The sequence below is a fragment of the Desmodus rotundus genome, chromosome 3 (assembly GCF_022682495.2).
Source record: "Desmodus rotundus isolate HL8 chromosome 3, HLdesRot8A.1, whole genome shotgun sequence".
Lineage (NCBI taxonomy): Eukaryota > Metazoa > Chordata > Mammalia > Chiroptera > Phyllostomidae > Desmodus > Desmodus rotundus.
In genome coordinates this window covers 155,379,035-155,397,303 of record NC_071389.1, presented here as the reverse complement: position 1 = coordinate 155,397,303, position 18,269 = coordinate 155,379,035, and the positions used below count along the sequence as shown (strand labels likewise).

At 58.2% G+C, this 18,269-nt stretch overlaps 1 protein-coding gene across 1 annotated transcript in view; it reads right to left on the bottom strand.

Moving 5' to 3' along the window:
• Positions 1-3,336: 3,336 nt before the first annotated feature.
• COL2A1 (collagen type II alpha 1 chain) overlaps positions 3,337-18,269 on the bottom strand; it is a 30,937-nt gene continuing 16,004 nt past the window's right edge. The window contains exons 19-54 of the mRNA XM_024575598.3: positions 18,008-18,106; positions 17,675-17,719; positions 17,479-17,577; positions 17,249-17,302; positions 16,712-16,819; positions 16,277-16,330; positions 16,093-16,191; positions 15,889-15,942; positions 15,360-15,458; positions 14,927-14,980; positions 14,497-14,550; positions 14,089-14,142; positions 13,831-13,884; positions 13,561-13,605; positions 13,272-13,370; positions 12,956-13,063; positions 12,572-12,625; positions 12,202-12,255; positions 11,818-11,871; positions 11,352-11,405; positions 10,961-11,068; positions 10,362-10,415; positions 9,855-9,908; positions 8,927-9,088; positions 8,581-8,688; positions 8,241-8,348; positions 7,830-7,883; positions 7,580-7,687; positions 7,417-7,470; positions 7,149-7,256; positions 6,797-6,850; positions 6,265-6,372; positions 5,632-5,920; positions 4,995-5,182; positions 4,418-4,660; positions 3,337-3,920 (exon numbers count right to left, since the gene is read on the bottom strand). Coding sequence (XP_024431366.1) covers positions 3,774-3,920; positions 4,418-4,660; positions 4,995-5,182; positions 5,632-5,920; positions 6,265-6,372; positions 6,797-6,850; positions 7,149-7,256; positions 7,417-7,470; positions 7,580-7,687; positions 7,830-7,883; positions 8,241-8,348; positions 8,581-8,688; positions 8,927-9,088; positions 9,855-9,908; positions 10,362-10,415; positions 10,961-11,068; positions 11,352-11,405; positions 11,818-11,871; positions 12,202-12,255; positions 12,572-12,625; positions 12,956-13,063; positions 13,272-13,370; positions 13,561-13,605; positions 13,831-13,884; positions 14,089-14,142; positions 14,497-14,550; positions 14,927-14,980; positions 15,360-15,458; positions 15,889-15,942; positions 16,093-16,191; positions 16,277-16,330; positions 16,712-16,819; positions 17,249-17,302; positions 17,479-17,577; positions 17,675-17,719; positions 18,008-18,106 — 3,342 coding nt within the window. The 3' untranslated portion in view covers positions 3,337-3,773. The remainder of the gene's footprint in view (positions 3,921-4,417; positions 4,661-4,994; positions 5,183-5,631; positions 5,921-6,264; positions 6,373-6,796; positions 6,851-7,148; positions 7,257-7,416; positions 7,471-7,579; positions 7,688-7,829; positions 7,884-8,240; positions 8,349-8,580; positions 8,689-8,926; positions 9,089-9,854; positions 9,909-10,361; positions 10,416-10,960; positions 11,069-11,351; positions 11,406-11,817; positions 11,872-12,201; positions 12,256-12,571; positions 12,626-12,955; positions 13,064-13,271; positions 13,371-13,560; positions 13,606-13,830; positions 13,885-14,088; positions 14,143-14,496; positions 14,551-14,926; positions 14,981-15,359; positions 15,459-15,888; positions 15,943-16,092; positions 16,192-16,276; positions 16,331-16,711; positions 16,820-17,248; positions 17,303-17,478; positions 17,578-17,674; positions 17,720-18,007; positions 18,107-18,269) is intronic.

Below are 18,269 nucleotides of genomic sequence, written 5' to 3'. Positions count from 1 at the left end.
CACGCCGCCCTGTTGCTCTTCCGGAACAGGGCACTCTGCCCCCTGGAGGTCGGAAGAAGTAGGGCAGAGATGCCTCCGCAGTAAAACTGCTCCCACCTGCTGGCTGTCGTGGTTGAGAGGGCCTGGTTTGAAAGTTTCTTCAACTGTCTCCAAGCTCTCAGCCATCGAACGGGGGACAATGGCAGAGGATCTAGCTGGGATACAGCCACTGGGGGTGGCCGGGGTGTGTGTTAGTCCTCATTCCTGTAGCTTGACCTTCAATATTTGCGTAGTGAGTTTGACACTCTGAGCCTTTATTTAACTAAGGCTACACTGTGGGACTCTCTCACCTACACTGACCGCGATGGAGTAACCCGAAAGCTGAGGGTGCAAAGCTGCGTTTCAGTGTTACCCTGGACCCCTCGGGGGTCTGTATGGGCACAATGGTGGTGACTGTTCCATGGGTCGCTGATGGGCCGCGACCTGTGTGCAAGCAAATGTCCACCGTTTCTGAGAACATTGCCCTGAACACAGGAAGGTGTTCACCTGGCTACCTTTTCTCTTTAGTGTTCCCATTTTCCAAATAGCCTCTAGTATAGTTTTTATGTAATTTTGGAAAAGCTACTCATATAGGTACTTAAGTTTTAATAATTTTGTGACTGTGCCTCAATAGCATTGCTTGCTTCTCAGTATTACTTTTTTTAAAATTATTTTTTGTAGAGGGGAAGGGAGGGAGAAAGAGAAGCAGAGAAACATCAATCGGTTGCCTCTCCCATGTGTCCCCCTGACCTGGACTCAAACCGACGACCCGTTGCTGTGCGGGATGACACAAACCAGCCGGGCCACCCAGCCAGGGCTCAGTACACCTTAGATCCGGCTACGATACTCAAGTGAAAGCACTTAGTTGTTTTAAACAGCAGTCTGACCTCATAATGCTATGAATTCTCACACCTGTTTCTACCCTTGGCAGCCCGAGCTGCTCCTCGGGCTGCTCTGCGTAGTTGTGCCGCGCTGTGTGGCAGTTCCCAAACACATGCATACAGCCTGCTCTCAGCGACACCGGAGCAGAAGGGGCAGGTGATGGCTCAGGTGTCATTGCTGTCATCATTGGATTTCTGATGGACTGAAATTTGGAAAGAATGTGTTTCCTGGAAATGAGGCTTCATCAGAGATCTCTTTTTCTCTGTAGCTTCTGGCTTGGCCTCTCCTGTAACTTGTCTCTTGGCTCTCCAGCCGCTTACACTGTGTTACCTGGTTGAAATCTCCATTTGTTAATTTACTCATTCCAAAAAGTACTTATTAAGCACCTGCTGTATGCTAAGGATTGCATTTTCTGATATGTTTTGTCTAGAGTCATAGCTAGAAGTTTAAAACTTTATCACAAGCCTTTTATACCCACCAGGCCCCATCTCTTCCCCAACCCTAGTTACCCCAAAGCGGGATCCCGCCGTCCCTGGCTCAACTGTCTAGGGATTCTAAACCCAAGTGTGAGACAAATTACTGAAAGAATCTGCCTACGTCTAAATGCTCTACATGAAGCCTAAGGGGTCTCAAGTATTTCCTCTGTGCAAAATAATCCTTACTCTTCATCTTTATAAGAGTCTTCACCACCTCAAAAGCACTCTTTTAAGGTTCTCTCTGTGTTCCTTCAGTTGTTTAGAAGGGGTAGCTATTTCAGAAGGTGTTCTGTCATTTACCCAGGATCTAGGGAACTTGAGTCTTAGCTGGAGCTCTGACTCCTAGTTAAAAGCCTTCAGATATTTCCGCAGAGATGAGAAAGCACAAGAGAGGAAATGTAATCTGACTGAGGCCTCACAATTGCTAAGCCAGGTGTGTTCGTGCAATCCTGCTGGGGTCAGGATTTTTGTATGAGAGGTGATTCTTATTGCAGAGGCCTTTGGCCTTTCCTGGGGCATCAGGGATCGCAGGAATTAACACAAACCTGGTCGCTCTCCCCTGTCCCTCTGGTCCAGGCTGGGGCGGGGGGGCACCAACAGTAAGTTGCATGGTGCCGCACTTCGATTTGACCACGTGGAGGCAGGGTTTGCTGTCCCTCTGCTACTCTTCCCTTGAGCGCTACTTCTGGTTCACTCCTGGATTACTATGTAACGGTTACTATAATTTCAAGGTTTTACCAGGTGCCTAGGAAGTGGGTGGACAGAGAGGGATCGATCACCTTGGTATCCCGATGCAAAGGGAACTTTGTTTTTACAAAGGTCTGAGCTTCTGGTCACAGTCTACTGCGCTGCTTTAGTAAGAAAAACTAGCCTGATGCCACTGCGGGGAGCAAAGTGCACTAGGGAGCAGCATGGGCTCTTGGAGTGGGGTTGGCTGGTTCACACCTAACTCACCTCTGCAGGTCCACCTGTTGTCTAAGGAAATGTTTTAATGAGCATCTCTACCTCTCACTGCTCTCCTCTGTCCCCCATTAGCTCTCTTGATAGATGGAAGAGTTATTTTCTTTTTAAGATTTTTTGGGGTATTTTTTCCATTACCATTTAGTCCCCTTACACGCCCCTCCCCGCTGCAATCACCACACTGTTGACCTTGTGCGGAGGGAATGAGCTAAAAGGAAAAAGGACTCACAGACAGGGTTGTTGATTTTTAATTGTGAACTAGCCCTCTAGTGAAGAAGGTGACCACTTCCTCATTTTTGCCACACATACACAAGTCATTAGAAAGCAAGGGACACCTGACGACAGGGAGAGATGGGAGGCTGCCTACTCATAAGCCTGATGTTGGGAGGCAGCCCAAAGAAGCTTTAAGTACAGGAAATGTAGAAGGGGGACTAGAGGCACAGGGGCAGGAAAGAGGAATGAGGGATGGGTTAAGCTTTTAACACTCTCACCTCTCCTTGACCTGAAAGTCGTAGAGAAAGACACAAATAAGTAGGCCACCAAGATTGCCTGATTGTGTGCACTTAGCATGGGCCGCTCCCCTCCTCCCCTTCCTGGCTCCCTCTCCTCCCTCAGGAGTGTCTCTAATCTCTCCCACCCAGCAAGATGTAGCCCACACAGCATCCCATCCCCTGAGCTCAGAGCATACCAACCCTGCACTAATCCACCCGAGTCCTGGTCCATGTTCAGTCTCAAGAACAAGGCTGTCCCTCTTTGGTGCCTCCCTTCCCAAATCTCAGTCTTGGGTCCCAGTTCACCCCCAGGCTCCACACAGCGCCAAGGTTTACAAAAAGGGGCAAGGTTGTGTTTGTATGAGGTCACTAAGCCAGGCAGTGCCGGGGCCTCAGTGCCCTTCCCTGTTGGTTGAGAAGTCAGCAGAAGGAGCCCTTAGGATGGCTGTTGGATCAGCCACAGAATCAAGGACCGATGGAAAATGAAGAACAAAACCCAAGTCAGTATGTACTTTCCAACAATTTTTTTGTTTTTAATATCAATTGATGTTTTAAAAAATACAGAGGTGTTTGACACAGAATAGCACCATTGTGTGGGACACACAGTTCCTGCGCCCCGCACCTGAAGGGGGTCTTCTTAGCCTGGGCTGGGGGTAGTCACTCAGGGGCGTTTGACTCACACCAGTTAGTTTCCTGCCTCTGCTTCGACCCAAAGGTCTTACAGGAAGACAATAAATAAATAGAACACCGAGATTTTATTTTGCAGTCTGCCCAGTTCAGGTCTCTTAGAACGAGAGGGGAGAAAAGTCCAAACTGTGAACGGTGGGGATGAATGGACATCAGGTCAGGTCAGCCATTCAGTGCAGAGTCCTAGCGTGACTGGGATTGGAAAGTACTTGGGTCCTTTAGGTTTGCGATGGATTGTGTTGTTTCTGGGTTCAGGTTTTTACAAGAAGCAGACAGGCCCTATGTCCACACCAAATTCCTGCTCGGGCCCGCCTATGTCCATGGGTGCAATGTCAATGATGGGGAGGCGCGAGGTCTTCTGTGACCGGTACTCGATCATAGTCTTGCCCCACTTACCGGTGTGTTTCTGGGGGAGAAAGAGAGGAGATGCTACTCAGCGGATGCCTTGCAATCCAATGCCAGCTGCCCGGGACCCCGAAACCAAGCATCGCGGAGCACGAAGTAGAGACACACTCGGTGCTCCCTAGACCTCCTCTTAGCTGGCCAGGGCCCTCTCCACCTCCACCCCTGTCCTTCTCGGCAGGGCCTCCTCCACCCTGCCCTTCTCCTCTTTCCCACTACCCGCCGTGAGCTCCCCGCCTGGGACCCCCCATCACTCCAGCTCACGGTTGGCCTGTACACATTACAGCAATCCTCCTACAAGAGTCATCAGACACACTGGTGAGGCCTTATTTCCCCTGAGCCAAGGGAGAACAGCATACACCTCTCCCTCACCTGTCACTCTGCATAACCACTCACACTCACGTGTCCCGTGAGCCCATCACTGCGGGACCACAACACCTCCACCCACTCTAGCCTGAGCCCTGGGCCCGAGGCAGCTCATCTCTCCGGCAGCCAGCTCACCGTGCAGCCATCCTTCAGGACGGTATACGTGAACCTGCTGTTGCCCTCCGCCCGAATCTCCACGTCGTTGGAACCCTGAATGAGCAGGGCCTTCTTGAGGTTGCCAGCTGCTTCGTCCAGGTAGGCAATGCTATTCTTGCAGTGGTAAGTGATGTTCTGGGAGCCCTCGGTGGACAGCAGGCGCAGGAAGGTCATCTGGACGTTGGCAGTGTTGGGAGCCAGGTTGTCATCTCCATAGCTGAACTGTGAGGGCAGAAAGCAGTGGTATGAGGCCCAGGAGGGCCATTCAATGGGACCAAGGGCTTCAGGGACTGCCAAGTGTTCAGGGTCCAGAAGAGCTGAGGAGGGTTGGGGGTAGGTCGCTGGGAGGACAAGTTTGCTTCCAGGGCATAGAGCAAGCCTCCAAGGGGCTCCTCCTCCACCTTTAAATGCAGGAAAATATGATTCCTCCTCTTTCATTCCTCACAGGCCCCAAAGGAAACTGGTGAGAATGTGGGCAAGGTGCTAAAAACTTCCAGGGAGAAAGAAGAGTGAGATCTGAGAAGCCACCTCTGGCCTAGAGCAGCCAGGCACTCACGTGGAAGCCACCGTTGATGGTTTCTCCAAACCAGATGTGTTTCTTGTCCTTGCTCTTGCTGCTCCACCAGTTCTTCTTGGGAACATTCGCTGGGTTGGGGTAGACGCAGGTCTCGCCAGTCTCCATGTTGCAGAAAACCTTCATGGCATCCAAGGTGCAGCCCTGGTTGGGGTCGATCCAGTAGTCTCCTGCAGGGGGAGGAGGTGGCACCTCATCAGGGCCCAGACAGGCACAGACACACCCTCTAGAGAGGGCCAGAGACAGAAAGGCCTATGGGACACCAGAGGGAGAGGAGCAGGGTGTGAGGGCCGCACATAGCCCAAGGGAGGGGAGATGGAGAGGTCAAGGGGCAAGGAGACCGGAAGAGGGAAGTTCAGTGCTAAGCAGGGGTGCAAGCAATAGGACAAGAGCAGTGCCTGCCTGGTGGATGGAACTCTACCCTGAAATCACTCGGCATGTAGCCATGGCAGGCAGGAGCCAGGGCTGCTGTTTATCTGCTGTGAAACGGGGAAGCAGCCACCTGCCAGAGCCTTCCAGGCCTGCCTGTGGCCTGCCCTGGGGTGCCTTCCTGAAGGGTTCATGCCCAATGGGCTGACTCCCTACTCTCTGGGGCAGGGGTCCTGCCCTGCAGGCTCACCGCTCTTCCATTCAGGGTGGCAGAGTTTCAGGTCCCGGCAGGTGCGAGCAGGGTTCTTGCGGGAGCCCTCGGGGCTACGGATGCTCTCAATCTGGTTGTTGAGGGACTTGAGTGTGGCATCCACCTCAGCGTCATGCTGCCTCAGGTTGCCAGCTGCCTGGTCGGCCCGCATGTACTGCATGGGGTCAGGACCTTTCTCTCTCCCGCCTAAGCCAGCAAAGGCTGACATGTCAATGCCAGGGCCAGGGGGACCTGGAGGGCCAGGCGGTCCAGGATTTCCGGGAGGACCCTGCAGCAGGAAACAGAAATCAGCCAGGAATTGTGGGAAGACGTCCTTCCTCTGTCCTGCTAAGATGCACTCGAGTGTTTTCTTCCCAGACTCATGGGGGGAGGGGTGCAGCCGGCCAGGACCAAGAAAACCATAGCACCTTCCCTATTTCCTCACTAGCTCTTCTCTTCTGTGTCCCAACACCAATCACGGGCCCTTGGAACCTCCAGGGAGGCCCCAGAATAAAGGATGCCATCACCACTAGCTGTAGGCTGATGTCCCAAGAGGTCATTAACACCAGAAAGTTCAAGCCTCCAGGATGCTGAGGACATCCCAGAGAGCAGGGCAGCAGCCAGGACACTTACCGCAGGGCCTGTTTCGCCTGAACGTCCACGGGGACCAGGAGGCCCGATGGGGCCAGGGATTCCATTAGCACCATCTTTGCCAGAGGGACCAACAGGGCCAGGAGGACCCTGCAGGCCAGGAGAGAGAAAGGCAGTGAGAGAGCAGCCATCAGCAAAGGGAAGGTCAGGAGGAGCTGGGGCTGGTTAGGTGCCCACCCTGATGGCGCTAGCCACACTGCTCCCAACTCTTCACCATTCTCAGTCACGGAACCCCACGCTGGTCTCTATTTGGCCAACAGCCGGCAGGACAGCTTCACACTCCCCTGCCCTCCTAAGCTCCTCTTTCGTAAAATCCCATTCCCCAGGAGCTCCTCTCATCTTCCCTCTACCTGTGACCTCCGGGGCTTTTCCGGCCATAGCCACACTGAGACAGTCCTATTTCCTGTGCTGAGTGAGGCCCTCTGAGCCCAGCGCTTCCCCAGAAGCAGCCAATCGGATGCCTGGCCAGTGCCCTGGCCCCACCTCTGAAGAAGGGTTCACTCCTCTCACTTACTCTAGGGCCAGAAGGACCAGCAGGACCAGAAGCACCTTGGTCTCCAGAAGGACCCTGTGCAGAAGGAAGAGGCAAAGGTCAGAGGTCAGCACAGACAGGGCCCCATCTTCCAGGATGGGAGGCCTCCTTGAATACACATACATATGTAGAGAGGGAGAAAGAGTTGGAAGAGTAGGTATGTGTCCCACCCCCATTCCCTTTCCACTTGCTCCTCCCTCCAACCCTGAACTTCTTTCCAACCCTGGAAATCTCTTAGGATGATCCCAAGTTGTCTTAGCAGCATGGGAAAAACTCAAGCAGGCCCTGAGCAGCAGGAGGCCTTGGGGAGCCCAGCACAGGCGGCAACACTCACAGGAGGGCCGGGAAGACCCTGCAGACCAGTGAAGCCACGGTGTCCCTTCAGCCCCCTCTCGCCAGCCTCTCCAGTTTCTCCTTTGTCACCTCGGGGACCTTGAGGGCCCTGGGAACAAGACAGACAGACACAGGTTGGGTCAGGTTAGGCTGGGCAGGAGCCCTCTGCTGGCCTCACCTGAGCCAAGGAGTCCAGGATCCCCCAGGCACCCACTGCCCTCCCAGCCTGCCCCTGTGGGGAACCCAGTTCAGGGCACTCAAATACTCACCGGGATTCCTCGGGCTCCGGCTGGTCCTGCCGGTCCCATGGGCCCTTGCGCACCCTGTGAGGACAGAGGGGGGCGGTGTCAGAGCAAGGCCGGGGCAGGGACGGCCCTGCTCTGCATCTGCCCTTGGGCTGGGCACCAGCACCGCGGCGCCCACGATACTCACAGTTTCTCCTCGGTCTCCCTGCTTGCCAGTTGGGCCGGCGGGGCCAGGAGACCCAGGGGGCCCAGGGGCTCCAGGAGCACCCAGGGGACCAGTCTCACCACGATCACCCTGTCAGGAGAGAGGTCTCAGGCTCAGAGAAGGATGTTTCAGAAGAGGCAAGGAAAGAATGTCCTTCCAGACTGACAAAACTCTGACCCCAACCTGCAGACCTACTAGGCCCAACTGCCCGTAGAGACCCCCAGATATTCACCTTGACTCCAGCTGCACCATCTCTGCCAGGGGGGCCGTCAGCACCGGGGCTTCCCTGGGCAAAAGGAAACAAGATGCCATTAGACCAGCCCCTGCCCATCGCCTGCTCCGCTCCCCTGTCCTCCCCTCAGAAGCCAGGCTTCTCTCTGTCCACCTGAAGCGCTGGAGCCAAAGCTTTCTCACAGAGCCCCCTCTGCCTTCCTCCCCTCCCCGTGCACCCAGGTCTAAGCCTCCGTGCTCCTCTCTCTCCCATCACCACCTTCCTTTGCACTGGGTGCTTCAGCCACTCAGCCACAGCCCACCCCGTCACCCCTTCTCCGGGGCAGCAGGACTGGGCCTGCCTGGCCCAGCACAGAGTCTCAGGGCTCCTCTCCCTAGTAAGGACCAGCCCCTGGTGGGCCCCACCACTCACCTCTCGTCCAGGTTCACCAGCAGGGCCAGTCAGGCCAGGAGGACCCACGGGGCCAGGGGGACCTCTGTCTCCAGATGCACCAGGAGCTCCCTGCTTGCCAGGCTCACCCTGAAGGGACAATGACAATGATGAGAGTGGACTCTGAGTGTCCCTGCCCAGGATCCCACTGAGCCTTTCTGGGGAAAGGGCTGAACAAGGGACAGTCTAAGGGTGCTGTGTGGGTAGAAGCCTTGGGGCGGCATCACTTCTGTGGAGGCTAGGCCTCCACCATCAGGAGCACTGAGCGAAAAGCTCCGGGCCTGAGCCCAGCTCGTCCAGAGGAAGGGTGCGCCTCACTCACCGATGGGCCGGGCAGGCCAGGAAATCCTCTCTCACCACGCTGCCCGGGGAGACCAACGATGCCCCTCTGACCAGCCAGGCCCTGGGGACCTGGAGGACCATCGGGACCCTAGGAGAAAAGGTGGGAGATGAGAACTTAAGAGCTGACACAAAGCGGCCCACCCACCCACACCGGCCTGGCTGCCAGCCCTTCAGGAGGCAGCATTCCAAGTACATGGCTCTGCTCTGCTCCCCACCCTGCACCCCACAGCCCCTGCTCCCCGCTTCCCCAACTCCATGCTCTGTGAGCTCAGAAACCTCTCACACCCTTGGCCCTGGGCTGGGCCCAGGTCTGACGAGGGACTTACAGAGGGACCATCATCTCCAGGCTCCCCCTTCTCGCCAGGGAGTCCAGCAGGACCTTGGAGGCCAGGGTCACCAGCTCGGCCAGGGGGGCCACTGTCTCCTCGAGCACCTTTAGGACCATCTTTTCCAGAAGGACCAGGGGGACCAGGGGGTCCAGGGTTACCCTAGAAGCAAATGCAAGAAATGAGAACTCAACTCACCCAGGTCCCGGGGACAGCAGTTTCCCTTTGTGGGGAGGGCAGCTTGACCCCGCACCCCCACCCCAGGGTCCCTCTTCAATCTTCTCGCCCCAGTGAGACCTCTGGGCAGCCAGCCCTGGCTTCTCCAACCCCTGCACGGTTTGCTTTTCCTGATCTACTTGGAGTTCCTCTTGCCTCCTTCCCTTCGGCCTCAACTCCCCCCACCCCACCTTGGCCCTTCCTCAAGGACCAGCTCAAACCCAGCTCCTCTGTCCCCTCGGCCTGTGCACCTGCCCCCCCCCCCCGTTTTTTTGCTGGTGCTGGTGGTGAGCTGGGCGACGTTTCCTGGTGGCTCCACCCTCCACTGCAGCTCCCTGAGGGCAAGATGCATGACGCCTGCAGGGCCCGGGGCAGTGTGCTCGACAGATGTGTGTCCATGGCAAAGGCAACTACTGGCACCTGCGCCAGCCCTGTCCTGCCCACCAAGCTAGAAGTCTGAGGGGTCAAGCCCCAGCCAGACAGCTGGGAAGATTGCCCACGGTCAACAAGAAGGCCACCCCCTGCTCCCAGATGTCTACAAGGGGAGTGGGCCCCCATGGCTGATTAGCTACTCCTCCCAGAAGAGGAAGTGGACACAGAGGGGGTGAGCCTGGCTCTCTGGGACCCTGTCAGGAGTTCCGAGCAAGACTCTGCAGCCCCTGCCTGTGCCTTGCGTGCCCAGAGGAAGGAACCAGCCAGGAGTGGCACTTACATTGGAGCCCGGGGGTCCGACACGGCCAGCAGCTCCGGGGAATCCAGTGGCTCCCTATGTGGGAAGAGGAGAGCCCCTGAATCCCTTAGTGCCTCAGGAAGTCCAAGAATTTATTGTAGGGGTCTTAGAAGCCGGAGTGCAAAGGGGTAAGGGGAGCCAAGAGAGGGAAAAGGCCTGCGGGGTCTGGCCACAGGACCAGGCAGCTATAGCTCCTCCACCATGGGCGCCTGTAGGGGACACTCAGCTTTGGCACTTAGTGCCCAGGGCTGGGTCTCCCAGGGCTGCTGTGCACCAACGGGGGGGGGGGGGCACTCCCTCAGGATGGACTCAGGCTGGGGCAAGAGCAGGACTGAGGAAGAAGAAGGTGGGTGAATCCCAGAACTCCGCAGTGGAGCCTCTGTGGCCAGGCCTTCTTTGTGAGGTCGGAGTGGGGTGTGAGAGAAGCTGCTGCACCCACAGCCCCCTCCCTGCCAACCTGGGTCAGGGTGGGAACAGGGCCTCACTCACCGGGGGGCCTTGAGCACCTCGGGCTCCTTTAGGACCAGTCACACCAGTAGGACCCTGGGAAAGGAGGAGGGAGAGAGAGAGTGAGGCCTGGTTGCTGGGGGGAGGACCTGAGCCCCAACAATGGACCTCTGAGGGCTAGGTTTTCAAACACGCAGCTTTGTTGGCACTAACTTCCAACCTAGAGAAGCTGTCACAGCTGGGCCAGCCACCCTGGCCACCTGGCATCCACAGGGCCAGCCATGTCTCCCCTAGTCCTACTACACCCCCAGGAGACTGGCTGCTCTGTCCCGGACTGTGCATGCTCCAGGAGACAGAGCCTGCACTCTGCCCATCCCCCAGCACCCCACCCCACACCCCACCTCGCACCCCACTCTGGGGAAAATAAAAGCCAATTTAGTCTTCATCCCTAAGTACAAACTCCTCTTCTTCCTCCGGTGGCAGCAGTGGGCTCCACAGTCTGCTGGGTAGAGGGCCCTGAACTCAGGTGGGATGCCTCCCAGGCCTCCCAGGCATTCTCTGCCTGTCCACCCCTCCCTTACCCAGCGCCCAGCAGTCCCTGCTCTGTGGGAACAGTTCCTGGGGAGCTCAGCACTACCCACCTGAGGCCCAGGAGCTCCAGAGGGGCCCTGAGGACCTGGGGCACCAGCATCACCTTTCTGGCCGGCCTCTCCTTGCTCACCCTTGGCACCTGGCTGGCCATCAGCACCCTGTCCCAAGAGGGAGGAAGCAAGTGAGTAGGGAGGGGGGCAAGCCAAACACTTGAGGTTCTTCCAAAAGGGAGGGCCCGAGTCGCTGAGTGTGTGTCCACCCTGGGCCTGAAAGCTGGGCCGAAGGTTATTATGTCAGTGTGGAGAGGAGGGAAGAGACCATTTCTTTCTTTAAGTTCTGTCCATACCTCCCCACAGGCTGCAAGGTGCCCTCAGGTGGGTGCCGGATGAGGAGCTGGCCTGAGTGGAGGGGGCGACAGGGAGGGTCAACAGGGGTACTCACGGGAGGACCTGCGAATCCAGCGGGTCCAGGAGGCCCAGTCTCTCCACGTTCACCCTGTGAGAGAAGGGGGTGCAGGAGGGGTAAGGCCGCAGTGCCTGCCTGCTCTGTTCCCTCCTGTGAGCCCAGAGCCCCTTTGGGTCCAGCCCCAGCCTCTTGCATTGCAGCCCCCACAGAGAGAGGGCATCGGGAAGTAGCTTCGGAAAGCTCAGCCCTAAATGAAGGGTCCCAGGTCAGAAAGCCTCTCTTGGTCAGAGGATCTAGTGACTGAAAGGCCCTCCACCCTGATCACATCATGAGGGCAACATGCCTTCTCCCTTCATTTCTCATCTCTCCTCCCACCCCTGTGACCCGAAGGGCAGGGAGGGAGCCAGCACCAGGGCCTGCAGGGCCAGGCTGAGAGGCAGAGCTGACTCCCTCACTCCCAGGGGCCTGGGGACAGAGACAGGATCAGGGGGCAGATACTCACAGGGGCGCCTCGAGCACCAGCTGTTCCTGCAGGACCTGGAGGGCCAACTTCTCCCTAAGTTTGGGAGGGGGTAGGAGTCAAAGCAGAGCCCTTTGAGAGCAAAGTGCATCCAGGAAGCCAAGATGATGGACAGGAGCTCTGGGTGTCCCTGACCCATAGCCTTTCTCCTTATCGCTTCCGCCCACATGTGCACCCTCCTCCGGCATCCGCTCCACTCGACAGGACACACAGCCAATGATTTTGCTTCTAAGAAGACCCCCGTCCTTTACTCCTTGCAGCCCCTTGTGGGCAGAAAGGTGGCAGTTCACAAGCAAGGAGAAGAAATAAGGGTCTTGGCCAAGACATGAGAAGGGGGCTCGATGGGGGAAGGGAACCAGGACTCACCTTCTCGCCATTGGCACCAGCAGGTCCGGGGGGGCCAATGGGACCTGTCAGACCCTGGGGAGAGAAAAGGCAGAGGTGAGGAAGTCAGGGAGAGTTAGCCAGGGACGTGGGGCCCAGCAGGGGCTCTGGGGCCCCACACCCAGTGGACTTCAGCATGCCCTCCATGGCCCCCAGAACTCTCTCTCACCCTCTCGCCCTGTGGCCCCCAGTGGTGACAGGGAAGTCCCTGTGTTGCCCAGCCCAGACAGCTGAGCAACCACAGGGACGGCACTCACACACAGCCCCTCTGAGTGCAGGGCTGGAAACCTATAGGGTCCCTGCACCTGTCCCCACCCAGTCCCCAAGAAGCCAGCAACCAGCATTCACTTACTCGTCCACCGTCCTTCCCGGGGGCTCCCTCAGGGCCTTTCTCACCAACATCACCCTGTAGGAGAGAAAAACCGGGCCACCTCAGAGGGGCACTCAAAGAAGCCCCTGAACGGGGCTCCAGGCAGAGCTCAGACCCTGGCCCAGAGGGAATCGCTGCCATCTAAGGGCGAGTGACAAGGAGTAACCGGAGGGAGTTGGAGGGAAGGGTGGGGGGAAGGAAGTCCCCAAAAGGCAAACAGAGACTTTGGAGGGTAACTCGGAGGGGGTCTCCAAGTTCCTCAAGACAGGTAGCGGGGGCCTCACCCACGGGTGCATGGGAGAGGGACTGCATGTGGGGGCGCAGGGAAGGGTGGCTCGGGGGGAGGCACGTCAGCCTGGCACTTACCCTGTCTCCCTTGGGCCCAGAAATACCAGCTGCTCCCCTCTCACCGGGCATGCCCTGCAGACCTGGAGGGCCCTGAGCCCCAGGGGGGCCAGCTGGGCCAGATGCACCCTAGGAGGAGGGTGAAAGAAGAAGTCTGTGGTGGACATCACCTCCCCTGGGACCCCAGGGCCCAAACGCCCCTTTCCTTCTCTTCCTCTGTCCAGACCGCCTTGCTAATTTTATCCTTCACTCCTTCCTCTTCCCCTTCCACTTCCCCCTCAGCAAGCCTCCCAGGCCAGCCCAGAGGACTGCAGCCAGCAGGACCGGCCTCACTCACTTTGGGTCCATCAGTGCCAGGAGTGCCGGGAAGACCACGGGGCCCCTGGAGGCCCTGGGCACCAGGAGAGCCACGTTCACCTGGGAAGCCTCGTTCACCCTGTGGCAGAGACACCAAGGAGCAGTTAGGCAAAAGAGATGGGGTGGAGGTCCAGGGAGAAGCAGGGAAGTGGGGGGCAGACGGGAAGCCCAGGACCCAAGGCGACTGTACTGCTGGGGGCATTGGCAGAGCTGTGCAGGGCGAGGGCAGGCCCAGGGACACGGGCGGGAATGGTCACCAGGACACTCACTCTGGGGCCCACGAGGCCAGGAGCGCCAGCTTCACCGGGAACACCCTGGAGAACAAGAAGCATGTGTGAAAGACTGAGGGCTTTTATGTCCGAGCCCTGGCTGAGCATCCTTCCCCCTGAGCTCAGACCGCCCTCTTAGAGAGCTGGGGTTCAGTCCCAGACACCCTGGGCCCCATGGAACCCCTCCTGCCCTCCTGCCTTTGTCGCCTGGGCATCAGAAGAGATCTTCCCATCTGAACAGGTTGCAGATTCAAAGAGGCCCATACTCACCTGGTCTCCTGGTTTTCCACCTTCACCTGGGGGACCGGGAGGGCCAGGAAGTCCCTAGAAGCCAAGTGACAAACATTAGCAAAGAGGTGAGTTTGCTGCCCCTACCCTTCAAGGAGACCTGGCACAGAGTGGGGACTAGGGGTGCAGGGAAACCTCATTCCCCTGGCCCCCTATGAGGGGGTGGGCCCTCCATCTGCGGTGCCTGCTGAGCACAGGGCTGGAAGGGGACTGCAGAGAAAGCCTGGTTCAGCTGCCTACCTGGAACCCAGATGGCCCAGGAGCACCCTGCTCGCCTCGCTCACCAGCAGGTCCCTGAAGAGAAAACAAAGGTGGCTGAGCCAGCACTCCAGAGCACCTGAGAGCCTCAGCCAGAGGCCCTGGGGGTGGCCACAGGAGGGCGAGACAGACACCATCCTGCACGGCCCCACCAAGGTGTGTTTGCCTGTACTTCTCGCTGTTCTCCCACCAGTCGTCACTGGGGCAGGGCCCACACCACCTCCTCAGGGTGGGAGACCTCGCCTTGGCTCAGTGGGGGGGCTTGTGTCCTGGGCCAGCCCAGGTCCACATCTGTCAGTTCCATTACTGAGCGGGCCTGAGGCACCCCGGCCACCACCCCACCAAGCCCCTGCTCACAGTGCCACCTAGAGAGGCTGAGCAGGTACTTACAGCAGGTCCAGGGGGGCCTGCAGCACCTGTCTCTCCATCTTTGCCAGGAAGACCCTAGAGGGGAGAGGAAAGGGTGATGTCATGAGTCACTTTTCCTCAGTTCTGCAGACCCCCGCACCGGGCAGGCACACTCTGTGGCCCAGGGTTTCCAGAGCTCCACTATCGCGCGCCTGAACTCCATGTGCGCCCATTCCCTGCCCTCCCTTCCCTGGCCCCTGTTTTCTCAACACAGGGGTCTTCCCTGTCCTCCTGGGCTGCTGACAGACAGCAACCAGAGTGCCCCTATGCAGGCTCTCAAAGGGCCCAGAGCAGAAGGGCTCAGCCCCAGGAAGCCGCACCGCTAACCAGCGACCCCGGGAGCATGCTGCGGGGGACCTTCCCGGTGGCCGTCCAGCCAGCACCAAGGCACAGCCGTGGGGCGGGAACTCACTCTCAGACCAGGAGCACCGGGCAGTCCTTTCTCACCAGCTTTCCCAGGCTCGCCCTGGAGGAGAGAGTGCAGGACCGTGAGGTGGAAGGTTTTGGTGGGAGTGGCAGGTAGGGCAGGCTGGGGACACTGGGTCATGGGGCCTGTCGCACAGCGAAGGCTAACGCAGAATCAGCACCTTCTCTCCTACTCAGGTACAAACTGAGAGCACTGTGCCCCATGTGACAATGTCATGGCTGAGGAGTCTCAAGGTTCTATGGAGGCCTGGGCTTCCCCAGACCACATGCCCTCCTGCAGGACACAAAAGCACCAGCTCCTGTGGCACCAGGGACCCCACCCACACTGCCCGTTGGTTAACTCAATGCGGGAGCCAGTCCCCTCCCCAGGGAGGGAGAGAGTGCCCAGGAAGGAAATGGGAGAGCAGACTGTTACTTACATTGGCACCTTTGGGGCCAGGGAAACCCATGACACCAGGCTGCCCGCGAGCCCCCTGAGGACCTGGAGGTCCAGGACGACCATCTTCACCAGGGGCTCCCTGAGAGAGAGGACACCGTTCTCAGAACAGATACTCTGACCGCACGTGTCTATCCAACACCTACTAAGTGCCTGCTAAGTGGCCATACACAGCGAGTGACATGGACCCAGGCTGCGCCCAGCAGCCCACACACATAGGCCGTGCACACAGCCCCCACCGGTGACAAGGCCCTGTGTAGCTTAGTTTTGCTTCTCAAAGCTCATACCTGGCTTTGTCTTCCCCCAAGGAAAGGCCCAAACGCATGAAGTAGCAACATTTTCAGAGGTCACAGACACCGCATGGGCCACACCTGACCCCAGAACCGACCATCGGCCCAATCCCCAGCTGTCAAAATTCATAAGCTGTCTCCACCCAGACTCCTGTCTCTTTTCCCACCTGCTTCCCCAAGGGTACCCCCAGCCCCTCCCAACAAACCAGATGATGGACTTACAGAAGGACCAATTTTGCCTTGAGGACCAGCATCACCGGGGCGGCCAGTGAGACCCTTTGTTCAGGAGAGAAAGATGGGTGTCAGAGCAGGTCCCGGGACCTCCCAATCCTGGCAGCATGGGGTGGAAGGGAAAGGTGGGGAAGGGAAAGGGCATGGGGTCTGCTCAGAGTCAGAAGCCAAGGGCAAAAGCAAATCTGTACTTACCCGGGCTCCAGGAAGGCCAGGCTCTCCGGGTCGGCCAGGGTCACCGTTGGCTCCCTTGGGGCCAGCCAGGCCACTGGGCCCTCGCTCTCCAGGGGCTCCCTGTACAAAAGGACACAGGCAGTCAGTGGGAAGCCATTGGACTAAGGATGAAGGAAGGGACCCCAGCCCCTCTTCCCCAACTCACCTTGGGACCTGCCAGACCATCCTGACCAGGGAAACCGCGGTTGCCAGGAGCACCCTAGGAAGCAATTGGGAGGAAAAGCAGTGCGCTGGAACAGCCCCTAATCAACTGCGGCCGCAGAGAGCCTAGCCAGGCTCTAGGGGGTCCATCCCACCAACCACAGTTTCTATGGAGCAGTAGCTACAGCCTGCAAGATTCTGGAAGATTAACTTCTTGGGCCTGTCTCCACCAGTCTGGGAAGGAGCTCAAACTATGTCATGTCACCCTTGGGGTGAGGGCACAAATAAGAAGAAGGGAGCCTTGTCCCATGGTGGTGGATGGAGGAAAGAGGAGCCTGATACCCAGAAGGCCACGTCACTTGGCAAGAACAGAGCCACAGGGACTTGATTTCCATCTGGAGGTCACAACCAGTGAAAGCAGGAACTCCAGCCCACTTACTCTTTCTCCAGGGGGACCAATGGGCCCAGCGCCACCAGGCTCTCCACGGGCACCTCTTTTGCCTTCTTCACCAGCAGGACCAGGGGCTCCTTGGGGGCCTGCAGGGCCCTGAGAACCAACACAAAGAGAGACAGATGAGCCCCCACCTGGCCCTGTGCAAGCACTGACCAGTGTGTGGAGGAAGTGGCCTTGGTGACTGTTTCAGGGCCGGGGGGCTTGTGGAAGGGAGGGCTGGGGGGCTTGTGGAAAGGATGCCGTAAAGGATCTGCCGTGGAAGAGCAGACATGGCCCAGGGGGAGAGAGAGGGTGTAAAGTTAAAACTGTTCGGACTGGTCAAGCCAAAGATGAGAGCCAAAGCTGCAATATCTTCTCAAGCCTGTTCCACCCCCTTCTCTGGGCACAACCTGGGAGGTCCCAGATGAGGGGCTGGGGCTACAGAGGCAGTGAGCAGTGGGCGGTGGGCAGTGGGCAGGGGGATGGCCCCGGGCCCAGAGAGCAGCAGCGTGGAAAGACAAGGGCTAAGGGGCAGATACTCACAGGTTCTCCCTTGGGGCCTTGTTCACCTTTGAAGCCAGCAATACCAGGCTCGCCCTTGACAAAAGAGACAGGCAGGTTCTCACACTGGGTTCTCTCAGCACACCCTGCCCCCATCCCCAGGAACCCTAAAGGCGCCCGCCAAAGGACATGAGTGTGAGCATGGGAAGGAGGGAGGGTGGGCTCTGACTCCAGGACATCAGTGGAACTTGGGGTTCGCTCTAGGCTCTTACCGTCTGACCTTTCGGGCCCAAAGGACCAGTTGCACCTTGAGGGCCAGGAGGACCACGTGGCCCAGGAAAGCCGGGAGCACCAGCAATGCCGGGGGCACCCTGTCATTGTGAGCAGGAGAGAAGGGCGTCAGGAGCAGGTGTGAGGTGGGGAGGACCAGCCCCACCCGAAGGAGCTGAGTCCGAAGACAACACTCACAGCAGACCCTTTGGCTCCAGGAATTCCATCTGTTCCGGGGTTACCCTGGAAAAGGTGACAAGGTCATTATAAAACAAGCAGCAAAGGATAAACCCCGGCCCTCCCAACTCTCCCAGGCCGCAGGATCCAGGGGCAGGGCCTGCTGCCCTTCCCAGGCACCAGCCTGCTGAATGCTTGGAGGATGGGCGGGGGGCTGGAGGGAGACAGTCTGTAGAGATGGGGGTGGGGCGGCTGGCACTGGGTCAGAATGAAAGTGTGATGGCCGGGGCTCCGCTTCCCTTAGCACTAAGCACAGACCGCAGGCCCTTCAGACCAAACAGAAGCTGCACTTACAGAAGCACCAGCCGGCCCGGGGGACCCAGGAGTGCCAGGTTCACCGCGAGGACCTTGAGCGCCTTCGGGACCACGAGCACCAGTGGGACCAGCTTCACCCTGGAAGAGGCCAGGAGAGATGGAATGAGGAGAAGACCAGGGACAGAGACCTCTTGAGGGCCAGCAACAGGGTAGGGCCAGCTGTATGCATGCACCAAAAAGCCAAATCACGCATGTATGTCCTCCCTGCACGTAGCATGTGGGGCCATCTGACCGAGCTCAC